We start from the raw sequence: 13792 nt of genomic DNA on the forward strand, positions 1-13792 counted from the left end.
ATCTCTTTATAATCACCAAATATGAACTGTTCCAAATGTATGACTATAAAGAGAGTTAACTGTACAATTTATTTCTATTAAATAAATATTTATTAACAATTCAATACAATAAAAAATATGTTTAAGTATTATTGTTTGCAATAAAACTTTAATTGCAGATCTGCCTAAAATCGGCACTACGTTACTAATAAAATTCAGGTTAAATTTGCCAATTTTGTGCTAGAACATAAACTTCAAAAAAGGATATTTCATAGATGACATATTGACTATAAAAAAAATCATATGATATACTGAAAAAATACTTGAAAAAAACGAATTTGCAAAAAAAAGTTATACATTCATATGCAAAATAATGAGTTTACTATGCACGCGTGTCAGATTTACACCTTAAAATATACAAAATTTCAATATTTCATTTTACTATATTGCATTATTTACATTAAAAACCTATAATTTTTAGCTTCTAAAGTTGTTTTTAAAAGCTTTTTTGAAATATTTTTATTATTAAAAACAAGTGAAAGTTGAAGAAAACCAGTTACAGAAATATAATTATAAAATTTTTTGGCAAATATGACTTGTCATAAAATGAAAGAAAATATTGTATTTATGATATTTCTGTTTGTAAAATGGTTGAAACTTATTTCGCGCGTGAAATGCAAAAAATGCTTTTTTTTATTATCACTATTATCCCTGAATTTTATTAGTAATGCAGTGCCAATTTTAGGCGGATCGGCAATTAATTGTTTTGTATAGCTAAATGTCTATTCTCCTCTATTTTTTTAAAATATAATAGCATATATAAAAAAAAACCGGAAAATCATTTAAATTACAAAAATATGTATAGTTTACTTAAAATAGATCCAATTTGAATCATTTAAAATGTAAAATAATCTTGAATGTTAAAATTACAGATTGGTATTTTTTATAATTATAAATATTTTATAATTATACAGTAGGTGATCAAAAGTATACGGACACTTTATTTTACGAAATTATGTAGATTACCATATGGTCATATGATATGAATAACACATAATTTTGAATTTAGGATTATGATAAACAAATGCACTTAATTTTTCAGACTTTTCTTTATTAGTTAATTTTTTATCAAACATAGAATCATTTGCATTAAAGTCATCAAAAATATTAAGATTAGGAATCTGGTTTTAAATTTACTGAAAATCTCTGAACAAATATAAAAACAACTATTTACCTACTTTCTGGTATACTTTACTATTATTTTAACTTGAAAAAAAATAATAGAGAATGCACAAAAAAAATTTTTTTCAAGAATATTATAAGAAAATTAATCAATATAATGCATGGAAAATTAAAGTAATTACTGCCATAAATTAAATTATAAGTGTTTATATTTATATGTAATTCAATAAATGAAGATGAAATAAATATGTTTACTTTATATTTAGTTTTATTTTATATTAAATGTATGAGATTTTTTTTAATTTGAGAGGTGTTCATATACTTTTAATCGCCTACTGTAAATATTTTACTACTTTTTGAAAAATTTAGCCTTAAATATATATTTAAATAATAAAAAATAGGATTAATTTTACATTCACCTCCGGTGAATTTCACCTTGATCTGCAATGCATTAAAATTTTAAATTTACCTCGGTGAAATTCACCAGGTGATTTCATATTACACAAATGCGTAGCGCATATTTTGTTTTTTGCTTTCTTGTAGTATTATTTCCAAAATGGCTGGAACTTCTTTAAGGTAAGATTTTTTTATTTTCTTATTACTTCGCTAGTTTAATGTTCTTTTTCTCTTATGCTAACTTGTTAACTTGTTTTTCAGAAAACAATTTCAAATAACTTCAAGAGGTTTAAGGTAAGACTCACTTTTATTGCTAGTATTTTGCTATTTTATTGTTTTCTTTATTGAAAATAATACTAACAGTTTCTTTTATTTTCTATCATCACTTTATTCCCTTTTCATTTTCTATATCCATTTCACTCCCTTTTCATTTATTTGCTATTATTTTTTTCGCTCCTTTTGTTTTTTATTATTTCATTATTCCCTTCGCCTCCATTTTATTTTTCTATCATTCCCTTTGCTCCCATTTTGTTTTTAATTATCCTTTTCATTTATCATCGTTTCTTTCGCTCCCATATTATTTTTCATCACTCCATATCGCTCCATATCATTTTTCATCACTCCATATTGCTGATTGCTCCATATCGTTTTTTATCACTCCATATCATTCCATATCGTTTTTCATCACGCCATATCGCTCCATATCATTCTATATACTCCATATCATTTTTCATCACTCCATATTGCCCCATATCATTTTTCATTGCTCCATATTGCTCCATATCATTTTTCATCACTCCATATTGTTCCATATCGTTTTTCATCACCCATATCATTTTTCATCATTCCATATCGCTCCATATCGTTTTTTTCATCACTCCATATCGCTCCATATCGTTTTTCATCACGCCATATCTTCCCATATCGTTCCATATTGTTTTTCATCACTCCATATCGCTCTATATCATCTTTCATCACTCCATATCGCTCCATATCGTTCCATATCATTTTTCATCACGCCATATCACTCCATATCATTCTATATACTCCATATCATTTTTCATCACTCCATATTGCTCTATATCATTTTTCATCACTCCATATCGCTCCATATCATTCCATATCATTTTTCATCACTCCATATCGTTCCATATCGTTCTATATCGCTCCATATTATTCCATATCATTTTTCATCACTCCATATCGCTCCATGTCATCTTTCATCATTCCATATCGCTCCATATCAGTTTTCATCATTTCATATCGCTCCATATCATTTTCCATCATCTCCATATCGTTTTTCATCACTCCATTTCGTTTTGCAACATTCCATTTCATTTTTGTCATTTCATTTCATTTACATCATCCCATTTCACTCCCATTTTGTTTTTCATCATCCCTTTACTCCAATTTCATTTTTCACATTGTCTTTTTAATTTCATCATCCACTTCATCCCTTTTTTACATATTCATTTCTTTTCCGTCATAAAATTATTAATTGTTAACTGAATTATAAAGGATTATATATCTTATGCATTACTATAGGGTTTAAATTAATAAAAAACTTAGATTAAATGGTTAGTGGATGGGTGTAATAGTTTAATTAAAGTTATGTATATTCTTGTAATTTAAAAAGAAACTTTTCGTTAATAAAACTTTATAAGTTCATGCTAAATGGTCAATAGAAAAACTTTTTTACACGTTTTTATTCAAACATAAAAATTTGAAGTTACGTAATTACCGATCTTAGCAAAATTTTAATATAATAATAAATATCACGTGATATGGTGAAATTCACCTCCCGGAGTTTTCCGGTGAATTTAACCTCCGGTGAGCGTTAAAATGATCCTAAAAAATAATACAAAATTTTAATTATGTTTGTAAACTATTAATAAATTGAATTTAATTAAAAATATTCAAATAGTATCAAAAATAATATAAAGATATAAATAACAAAAAATTAGCAATATTTTATTTTAAATTATTTATAGTAAAATTATTTTTCAAATTAGTTTAATTTCAGTATATAAGTAAAAAAAACTTAAAATCATTTAAATTATAAAAATATATGTAATTTATTTAAGGATTTTTTTTTTATCACAACGGCAATATATTACTAGTTCTCAAATGTCACGTGTTTAGACTATTATCATGTGATTAGTTTATCGTTATTATTATTAAAGTTAAGCAATAACTATACAAATTAATTATTAATATAATGTATTCTATTGTCATATTTTCTATTGATACATTCTTTCTATTAATACATTTTTACTATTGATATATTCTTTCTATTCATGCATTCTAATTAATTATTCCTGAATAAGTATTACATACAGATGTTAAATTTTTTATTCCTAGTTATGTACCTTGCAATTTTTTTTGATAGTGGCCAACCTTCCCACATTTTCTTGAACCTTTTAGTACTCAGTGGTCATCCTTTACCACATTTTTTCTTCAGATTTCGCAATATCAGCGTCAAAGAATCAATATTTTCTTTATCACTTATTTCATCCTTTCTTCCTGAATACAACAATATATGGTTATTCTCATAAGACAAGATGGTTTCATTATTTAAATTACTGCAATCATCTAAAAAATAAATATAAATGATTAGTAAATTATAAATCCACATTTCTAATACTAACTAACTAACCTAACCTAACTCTAACCCTAACCCTAATCTGAAACCTAATCCGAAATTCAATCTACAGTCAACTCTCTTTATAGTCACACATTTGGGACAGTCCATATTTGGTGATTATGAGCAAACAGTCTTATGACTTTATCTTTTATTATTAAATTTAAACGAAAAGTACAATAAACAAATCGAACAATATTACAAATATCAAATATAGAAAATAAACATAAAAAATAAAAAAAACTAGCTTCACGATTCATATAAGTAAAGAAATCTAAACAAAATAAAATTAAGTAAAGAAAAACTAAACTATTACAGAAACGCATACCCCATCTTTACCCGAAGGCCAGTGTGAGTCAACTATCCAGCATGTCCTAAGATCCAATCCGTTACCAAAAAGAAATCCTAAGTAGAGGCTGAACTGTTAAGCGGCGCCAAAAATCCAAATGTGAAATCCAAGATCCCCCACGGATTATAGAAGAGGAAACCCAAGAAACCCAGGAATCCAAGGAAGCTGTCGCCAAGGAAGGTGTCGAAGAGTCAAGAGAAAGGTTAGAGGAAGGTCGAAGAATAGAAGAAGGCCCAAGAGCTGACGATTTCATTTTTTTTGTAATGCCTTGAGCTAATTCCTAATGATGAAAGAAAATGGAGCGGCACAACCAGATTTGGACATAAAGGTCAAAATGAAAGTCGTGCAAAAGTGTATCTAAGATAGACCATATAGCAAATAAAGAAAAATAGTTTCCAAGAAACTCTGTAAGGGATATCGGTATAAGTCCTCGTGCGAGTCGTAGGCAAGAAAGTGAAGGAGGGTCACAATCCCAACAATCAAGAGCCATAAATTCAGCAGCAAAAGAGTCCGGTAGAGGCATTAAAGATGACGCGGAAAGGAATTTATCAAGATAATTAGTCCGAAGAGCCAACAGAAGTGTTTTAAAAGTATTTAAAGGACTAAATTCCGATAAGATATAAGGACAAGTCCACAAGTGGTCTAAAGTCTCAGGAAAAGAATTACATTGAGGACAAAGCCAACTTGGATTATAAAGATGAGGCTTTCGTCTCTGAAGAGTTGTAAGCGTTGGAAGCATATCTAATAGTAGTTTGATACAGAAACCACAAAACTCGGAACGGCCATTCCGATGAGAGACAAATTGCTTACTGTTATTGAGACAAAATTTGGTGCAAGCCCAGTCGATATCAGAAATTGAAGAAAAGGAATTAAATCTTGGTAATATAGCAAGAGTTAAAAGACTTTTAGCGTCAAAAATATCTCTGATGAATTTCCGGATATTCATATCCACAGGTAAAGAATTAAATCGTAAAATACAAGGAGCTGACAATTCCAATGATGGACAAGAAGAAAGATGTGAGTCTGTATGAGCAGCTTTAGCTAATGCATCCACATGATTATTCAAAGGGTCGTCAGCATGAGCAGGAACCTTGATCAAAGAAACATCCAGATTCTTTTGCGACATAATAGTGCGTATGGAGGACCACAAGAGGTGATTGGATTCTTTAAGCATTCTGGGAATAAAAGGAGCATCCACATACAAAGACCATAAAGAAAGTAATTGGGCACAATCAGTGGCGACAGTAATCTTTGAATTCCGAGGAAGGGAGTCCAATCCGTGTAATAAAGCAAAAACTTCTGAACGTAGAGCAGAAGGAAAGATGGAAGAAATGATATTATAATGGGATTCCAAAATAAATCCATCAGGATCTATAGCAGACCATGCATAAGCCATCGAAGATATTGGATGACTAGAAGGGGGAAGGAAGGAACCATCAATATAAAGTGTAGACACCGAAGAAGGAAGTTGGATATCAGAAATCCTGGGCACTTGTTCATTTATAGAAGGTAACCGATCCGGAGCAAAAAGATGGAATAGTAAAAGAGATTTGGCATAGCCTAACGAGGCAGAGAGTGAAACCGAACGAGTGTCCGCATGTATATAAGTACGAAGTTTCGTAGGATAACGGATCAAACTTGATAATGGAACATAAGAGAAACATCTTTCAGAGGGACATCGTTTAAGTAAAGTCTTAGAGGTAGAGGATCGCGGGAGAGCAGAGGCACAACCTTGACACGCATTAAAATCAGAAAGCAAGTCATCAACCGAAGACGCAATCCAATGTGAAATAAGAGCTTCATTACGTGGAGCAGGATAGGTAGTAATCACACGGCCAACAAGAAAAGAGTTAGTATTACGATTAAAAGAAATAGCCCATTGAGGGTTAAACCAATAATTTCGACTAATATCTATAAAGGAAATAGAAGCTACAGTATGAGAACTAGGAATTCTAAATTGTTGTAAAATAAAAAAGGAAGGCGAATTAGGAATAACAATAAGATTAAACAAATAATTAAACCAAGCAGGCACAGATCCTTTGTTCAATACTCGTTTAAGAAAGCGTAAATCTTTCCACGAGAGAAGTCGAGAGCTACACGGCGTAATCAGTTGAGCAAGGAAACGAGTGCTGAAATTTTTCCGAACATTTTTCATGGAAGTAAATAAATCTTTTGGTAAAATAGACCGGAGTGGAATCGCCGGACGTAGATCTTTCCTCGGAGGTCGGAACAATAAAGACCACGTGATATTTAAACGAGAAGAGAACAATAAAGAATTAAATAAAGAATGTGTTCGCAAAGAAAAGGTGTGGGACCATGGTTCCAGATCAATAGTAGAAGGGCAGACATCACAGTCCAAAAAACTTTGGAGATAAGTAATCATATAATTGGCAAAAAGCTTATATGAAGGGTGAGAAAAAATTCTCTGCCATGAAGCCATATGGGATGATAGAAATCTACCAAACGCTTGTTGAATAGAAAAGGGCAACAGTGTAAAAAGCGCGGAAAGAGGAGTGACTGAGGCCAAACCAGCCTTCTGACGAATAAGAGAAAGCATTGGAGAAACCATGCGATTAATGGTAAATTCTGCAAATAATGTGGTTTGTAGGCGAAATTCTAGCCTCGGAAGTAGGACAACGTTATAAAGATAAGCTATATGTTGTGCTAAAAGTTTTTTAGGACTGAGAAGAGCGGCCATGTCTTTGACCATGGAAACAGATTGGTTGTGAACAAAACGAGAAGAAGCTGAAAGATTAAACCAAACACCTAAAAAACGGAAAGATGTAGATAAGGCTAACGCCTTTAAAATAAGGGTAGGATTTAAAATTAAAGGAGAAGGAGAAAAATCAAACTCTATAGTTTAAGAAAATTGTTTAGAAGAAAGAAGAATATATTTTGCTGAATTTGCTTGAGTATTGTTTAAAGTATAAAATTCAGCAGTAATGGAAAGGCGATCTTCAATTCCTTGTTTAGATGAAGCAATTAAAGTGGAATCATCCATAAATGTGATATGCGAAACAGGAAGATTATGTTGTTCATATTCAAATGGAGAATAATCCAATAATGCAGAAGATTTCAAAATAAAAGGATCACAAGCTTCTCGATTAAGTGTGGTAAGCAAAGGATCCAAGTAAATAACCCATAATAATGGAGAAATGATTTCACCCTGGTCAATACCAATTCTAACTCTATATCCAGAAGTATCACCATGATGGGTAATAATTTTATTATTACGTCTTGTAAAAAGGTTGATGATAAATTTAATCAATAAAGACGGTATATGCAGACGGATTAAAGCTAATCTGAGCATGTTTAAATCAATTGAGTCAAAGGCCTTAGAAATGTCCTGAGAAATGATCCATAATTCTTGGTCATCGCTTTTATCAAAGCGTCGTTGATGAATAATAGCATCGAGCATCTTAATAGGAATGTCAGTGGAACCGCCTGGCAATCCAGCAAAATTACCACCTTGGAGTACATGGTTGTCAGCTAGGATTTTTGAAAGACGAGTTGTAACGATCTTAACCACACATTTTCGTACAGTTTCCAACAAAGTGATAGGTCGCGTATTTTTCAATTGGGCGTCAAATTCATGAGGTTTTGGAATGGGATAGACAAGCGCTTCACGCCAATCGGCAGGAATATCTCCATGAGTGAGGCAAGCATTTGCTAATACAAGGGACAAATTGAAAGCTTCTCCAGTTAAATGTTTGAGCATCTCATAAGAGATCTTGGAAGGACCGGAGGCTTTATTATTAGGCATAGAATTGAGAGTGTTCTTCCATTCATCGGCCAGAATAGGAGACATAACCGAGTTATATAAGGACGAATCAATATCTAGAAGAGGAGTATATGCTCGTTGCCATCGTGGAGAAAATGAATCCGTAGAAGAATACTGGACCAAAGGAGGAGTAACAACCGATTGGAAGTGTTTAATAGCAGCTTGTTTGATATCTGAAGGATCAGTAAGTAACGTGAGTTTGGAGTCAATAATAACCAAAACTCTATCAAGGACGATAGAACGATGTTCCACTGATAGGGCTGAAGAAATGAAAGAGCCCGGAGACGTAGAGAAATGTTCATCTCTAAGAGCAGTATAATATTCAATGGAATCTACACGATGCTGATGAAATTGTGTGGAAAGATAAGCTGAGACCAAAGCTTTTTGTGAACGTAAAAATTTGACAAAAGTAGTAAGTGGTGTTGTACTATAAGAAGGTATAGTATAATCTGTTAAAAGAGACTTAAGGAGGATTAATTGGGTTGGTAAAGAATTAATCATTTGTGAAGTTTGAGCAGGACGACCAGGCCTAGATGTGGTCAATTTAAACAATAATCTATCCAAGAATTTGTTGATAGCAATAAGCATGGTAAGTTCAGGAGGATATTTATTGTGATGAGTGTTGGATACATGTTGGAATGGTAGAGAATCAATGGCACCACCAAGAATAGAACGTTTAAGAGCGTGCCAAAGTTTGTCCAATGAAAGAACTGAAAGTGAAGATACTGAAGGGTGGTGTGTGGTCAAGTATAATTCAAGACGTGAGTTTACTTCATTGGAAAATTTGTCCCAAGTGTCATCTTTCAAATTTTTGTAAAGAAAGATGGTGCGTTGTTCGCTTTTTTGCTTTAATCGAGCTTTGGATAAAATAGCGAAACATGAGCTAAAATCAAAGGCCGTTAAAAGTACACGGTGATCAGTAAATTGATTATCATTCAGCTTAGGACAAGTTTCAACTTGAGAAAAAAGACCAGGAGCAGGGAATCCAGGGGATGACCAGATATAATCAAGTCTTGAAGAACCATTCTGGTAATAAAAGGTAGGACTAGGACCTGAAGTTGATGAAATATGGGATTGATGATCCGTGAAATATCGAGAAGAAAGTGATCGTAAAATTTTTAAATGATGATGAGGAAGATGTGAATGTGAAATTTCATCTGCATTAAAATCACCAAGGATGACTACGTGATAGTTATTAGAACGGGCTTTATCAAGCCATAAATTAAGTTGTGCAAAAATAGCATCTCGTTCTTTATAATGAATAGAATGATAAGGAGGAATATAAACAGAGATAATAGAAATTTTTGTCTGATGAAAAAAAAGATCTAATTTTAAAAGACGACCTTTCCAGGGATCAATCTTCTGAACATGTTTATGTAAAGGATGACGAAGTAAAAAACCAACACCATCATGTGGTCGTGAATTAGAAGGGGAAGGAGCCCAATAGGACTTAAAATTATATAAGGAATGTTCATTTTGATAAATAAATTTAGCACCAGAAGAAGTAAGGCGAGTATCGTTTAAAGATAAAACGCCAAAGGAAGAATGCAAAAAATAATTTAACAAATGCAATTGTCGGACGGGGGAACACAAACCATTAACATTGATTTGTCCAAAGTTAATAAGAGGAGAAGAAAAAGAAGGAGAAGAAAAATTATTAGAACTATTATTATTAAGTATCGCACTATTAGGGGGGTGAAATCTCTGTAATACACCCGATACAGATTGGTGTTCAATCATTGGAAGGGGAGGGTTTTGAGGGAGAGAAGGAGTCCAATTTTTCCATAATCGAACCAAGTTGGGTAGAAAGATTCTTTTGTGTATTGGTGACATTAAAAATTTCCGATTGCAAACGAGAAGTGTCAGCACCGGGGGCAACATTAGTAGGTCGGGAGATAGGTAAAGGGACGTGTCTTCTTGATAGAACAGAGTTAGGATCCAGAGCTGAGAAGGAAGCATCAGGGGAAACGTCCATAAGAGATGAAGAGGTATTGGGAGGAAGATTGAATCCAGAATTCATGTCTCGGGTTGGAGCATCATCCCATCCATTATTATAAGAATGAGTATAATTTTCATGATCATCCTGAGGCGAATGCAATTCAGAGTCGCCAGGGGCGTCATAATTCATCATTGATTCCAGCTCAGATAGTCTATATTCATGAGCCGTAATAGTGTCATTCATCCAAGAGACTGTTTCCTCTAGAGTGTGGAGGGTGGTAGCGATCTCTTTGATCTGTGCCTTTAATTCATCAATAACATGATGAGGAAGCGTAGGGGCAGGATTGTTAGATGAAGAAGTAGGGTGTATAGAACTGATAGGATGAGGTCTGTGTGGAGGTTGAGCAGAACCAGAAGAATTATCATTGTCCCTGGAATTATTATTATTATTGTTGGTTCTGTTGTTACTTCGTGAAGTGTTGGGACGAGAAGTGTTATTAATATTGTTGTTGTTGTTGGAACGGAATGAAAAGGAATTATTATTGCGGGATCTAGAGTTGGAACGCGATCTTGAACGGGAATTGGAATTGTCACGTGATTGGCGCGAATCCTGATGACCATGTCTAGGTCCAGCATTGAAACGAGAATAAAGCTTGTTGAGGCGATCGTCCACTTTCCGTGTGGGACGAGGATTACATACAGAGGGAGAACATCCAGGACGCCCACAAACATGGCATAAAGTTTGTGCTTCATTGGGAGGGTGCCATGTTAATCCTTTGCCGCGAAAAGCCTCGGTCATTTCTTTGGCAGCTTCAAGAGATTTGAACGAGGAGAAATTCAAATACACATAGGGTTTAGGCTTGTATGAGCTGATAGACGAAAGGAACGTTAAGAGCGCTTAGCGTTAACTTGAGTAGCAATTTCTATCAGATCAGCTTCTTTAATATTCTTGGGGATGCCGGCAAGGATAGCAACATGTTCTCTGCGGCTATCGCGTTGGGATTTCGAATAAGATGCCGGGCAGACGCGTAAAGAATTACCAAGGCAAATGATCGCCCAAATATCATGAAATTGGTAAAATTGCGTCCATGAGGAAAACTGGATACTGTCCTATTGCAGAATGCTTTACGAGGAGAAGCTTTGCACTTGATTACAGTGCCATATCGGGAAAAGGCCTGACGGACTTGAGTCTCGGTAAGGAAAAGTGGGATATCAGTAACAAACAAAGACTTCGCTTCGTCATTGAGTTTGGCATCTGCAGGGGAATAATGAATAAAGGCTAAATTGAGAAGATCTGCACGTGGTGAACTGACACAATCGGTATAATCGTGCTGATCATTAAAGAAGACAAGGATCTTTTTGTTATCGCCTGATCCATCGCAGCGTGCACGGGCACCATAAGAGGAATAGCGGGAGAGTGAGCAATCCACTTCGTCACACATGGAGCGATTGGTGGTGAATTTAGTTGTGAACGCGTCAGGCGCGTCGCGTAAATATGCCGCAGCATAATAACGAGATGGAGCGGATTTTATAGCGGCAGCATTACCATCGGGGGATGGTCGTCGTTCAGGGACATCGAAGGCAACAGTTTTGCCTTTACCATTGGTGTTAGTGGGAGCATGGATAGAAGCGTCAACAGTTTCAACAGGAGTAGTAGTATCTTGAGGAGAGGTAATCACTTGGACTTTGTTGACAGGAAGACCAGAAAGAATGGTAGAAGTAAGGGTGGGAGCAGGAGCAGAGGGCGAAGTTATATCAACATTCATAGCATCATCAGTGACAATACGTGAACGTTTGTTAGGCGCACCAGCGGTAGTCGTAGGAGACAAAGGTCGGTCTCCAGAAGGAGTAGAAATAATAGGACGCGGTGGCGGCGGAATATCCGGGTTAATAACAGAAGGAGCTGGAGGTGTAGTCATAGTATAAAGCTCAGTAAAGAGGAAAGCAACTGTGGAAATATTAGTATTTTGAACGAGCACTTAGAAATTTTCGAACGAAAATTTCAAAAATAAATTTTTATTAGTATTTTCAAAAATTCAGGAAAGAGTTGCGATGATCCTCATATTTGGTGATTATAAAGAGATGTGACTATATAAAAAATTTCTTATATTTGTATATCATAATTCCTGCCAAAAATTAATATAATTTTAGCCAGAATTATACTTAAAACTTTATTGTATCATAACTTCGCCAATATTAATCGTAGAGAGATGATCTTACCGCCATTCGATTCGTCTTGATGAGACGGTTCTAATAGTATAAAATACGTCAAAATCCAATCACTAGATTAATTTCCGAAATTAAAAAAATATTAATGGTTTTTGTGTAATAACTCTGCCAATATTAATATTAGAGAGATGATCTTACCGCCATTCGATTCGTCTTGATGAGACGGTTCTAATGGTATAAGATACATCGAAATCCAATCACTAGATCAATTTCCGAAATTAAAAAATATTAAATGGGTTTTAAGTAATAACTCCGTCAATATTGATCACAGAGAGATGAGCTTACCACCATTCGATTCATCTCGATGAGGCGATTCCAACGAGCTATAAATCGTCTTTTTACAATCACTAGGTACTGAGAAATCTAGCAAAATGTTAAATGGCGCAGTAAACGTAAATCAAGAAATATTATAATGCCGATGTTCAACATTTTGTTGAATAACTCGTCAGCCAGTGATCGGAAAAGGATAAAACTACCACCATTCGATTCGTCTCAGTGAGACGATTCTAACAAGCTATGATACATCTTTGTACGATTATTAGATGCCAAGTTATTTAATATATTCTTTATATAACTGTGATTATAAACGGTTCTTTTTAATATAAGATTTTTGAGGATAGGTGTGATAGTGACTATAGATAGATTGTGACTATATAGGATAAATTTTAATAATAAAGTGTTTTGAACATTCAACTGGTGTGACTATATAGTAGAATGTGACTATAACGGGAGTGACTATAGAGGGAGTTGACTGTAATCCTAACCCTAACCCTAAGCTATATGTACCATATGTAAATTCTGAGTTAAGAGTGTCTTCGCTTGACTCTTCTTCCATATTTTCCATAAAGTAGTAAATAAAGTAATTTACATTCGATATTAATGAAAAAAGGCATGTTTATATTCAATATTAGCGAAAAAACGGTTATATGTTCAAATATTAATGAAAGAAATAGCTAAAATGAAAACATTTCGAGAGAAAGAGAGAAGCGTGGGAAATACTGATCTACAAAAGTTTATTAAAGTATAATTCATATGATTATAGTTTATTTTACATTACATAACAAATGGGGTATAGCGATAAATCGCATATGCAATAAATCATAATTTTCTTTATTTATCGCCATTTTCAGAAATATGTAAAATCCAAGCCACATGTCAATTATTTGAATTTTTCAAAAAAATTTTCTCAAATATAAAACTTTTATATTTTACTAAGACAAAACACGATTTTTTTTTCCATACGAACACACTGCCTTTAACATAAGTTTTATAATATATAAAAAGTTTTTTTATCACG

General features: G+C 33.5%; 1 protein-coding gene across 1 annotated transcript; it reads right to left on the reverse strand.

The window, feature by feature from the left end:
- Positions 1-2340: 2340 nt before the first annotated feature.
- On the reverse strand, positions 2341-2565 carry OCT59_017500 (uncharacterized protein; the record flags this gene model as incomplete). Its single annotated transcript, XM_066137527.1, has 1 exon — positions 2341-2565. One exon carries the CDS (start codon positions 2563-2565, stop codon positions 2341-2343), a length of 225 nt encoding a protein of 74 aa, XP_066004102.1.
- Positions 2566-13792: the final 11227 nt, after the last annotated feature.

The sequence above is a fragment of the Rhizophagus irregularis genome, chromosome 26, assembly GCF_026210795.1.
Source record: "Rhizophagus irregularis chromosome 26, complete sequence".
In the NCBI taxonomy this organism is placed as follows: domain Eukaryota; kingdom Fungi; phylum Glomeromycota; class Glomeromycetes; order Glomerales; family Glomeraceae; genus Rhizophagus; species Rhizophagus irregularis.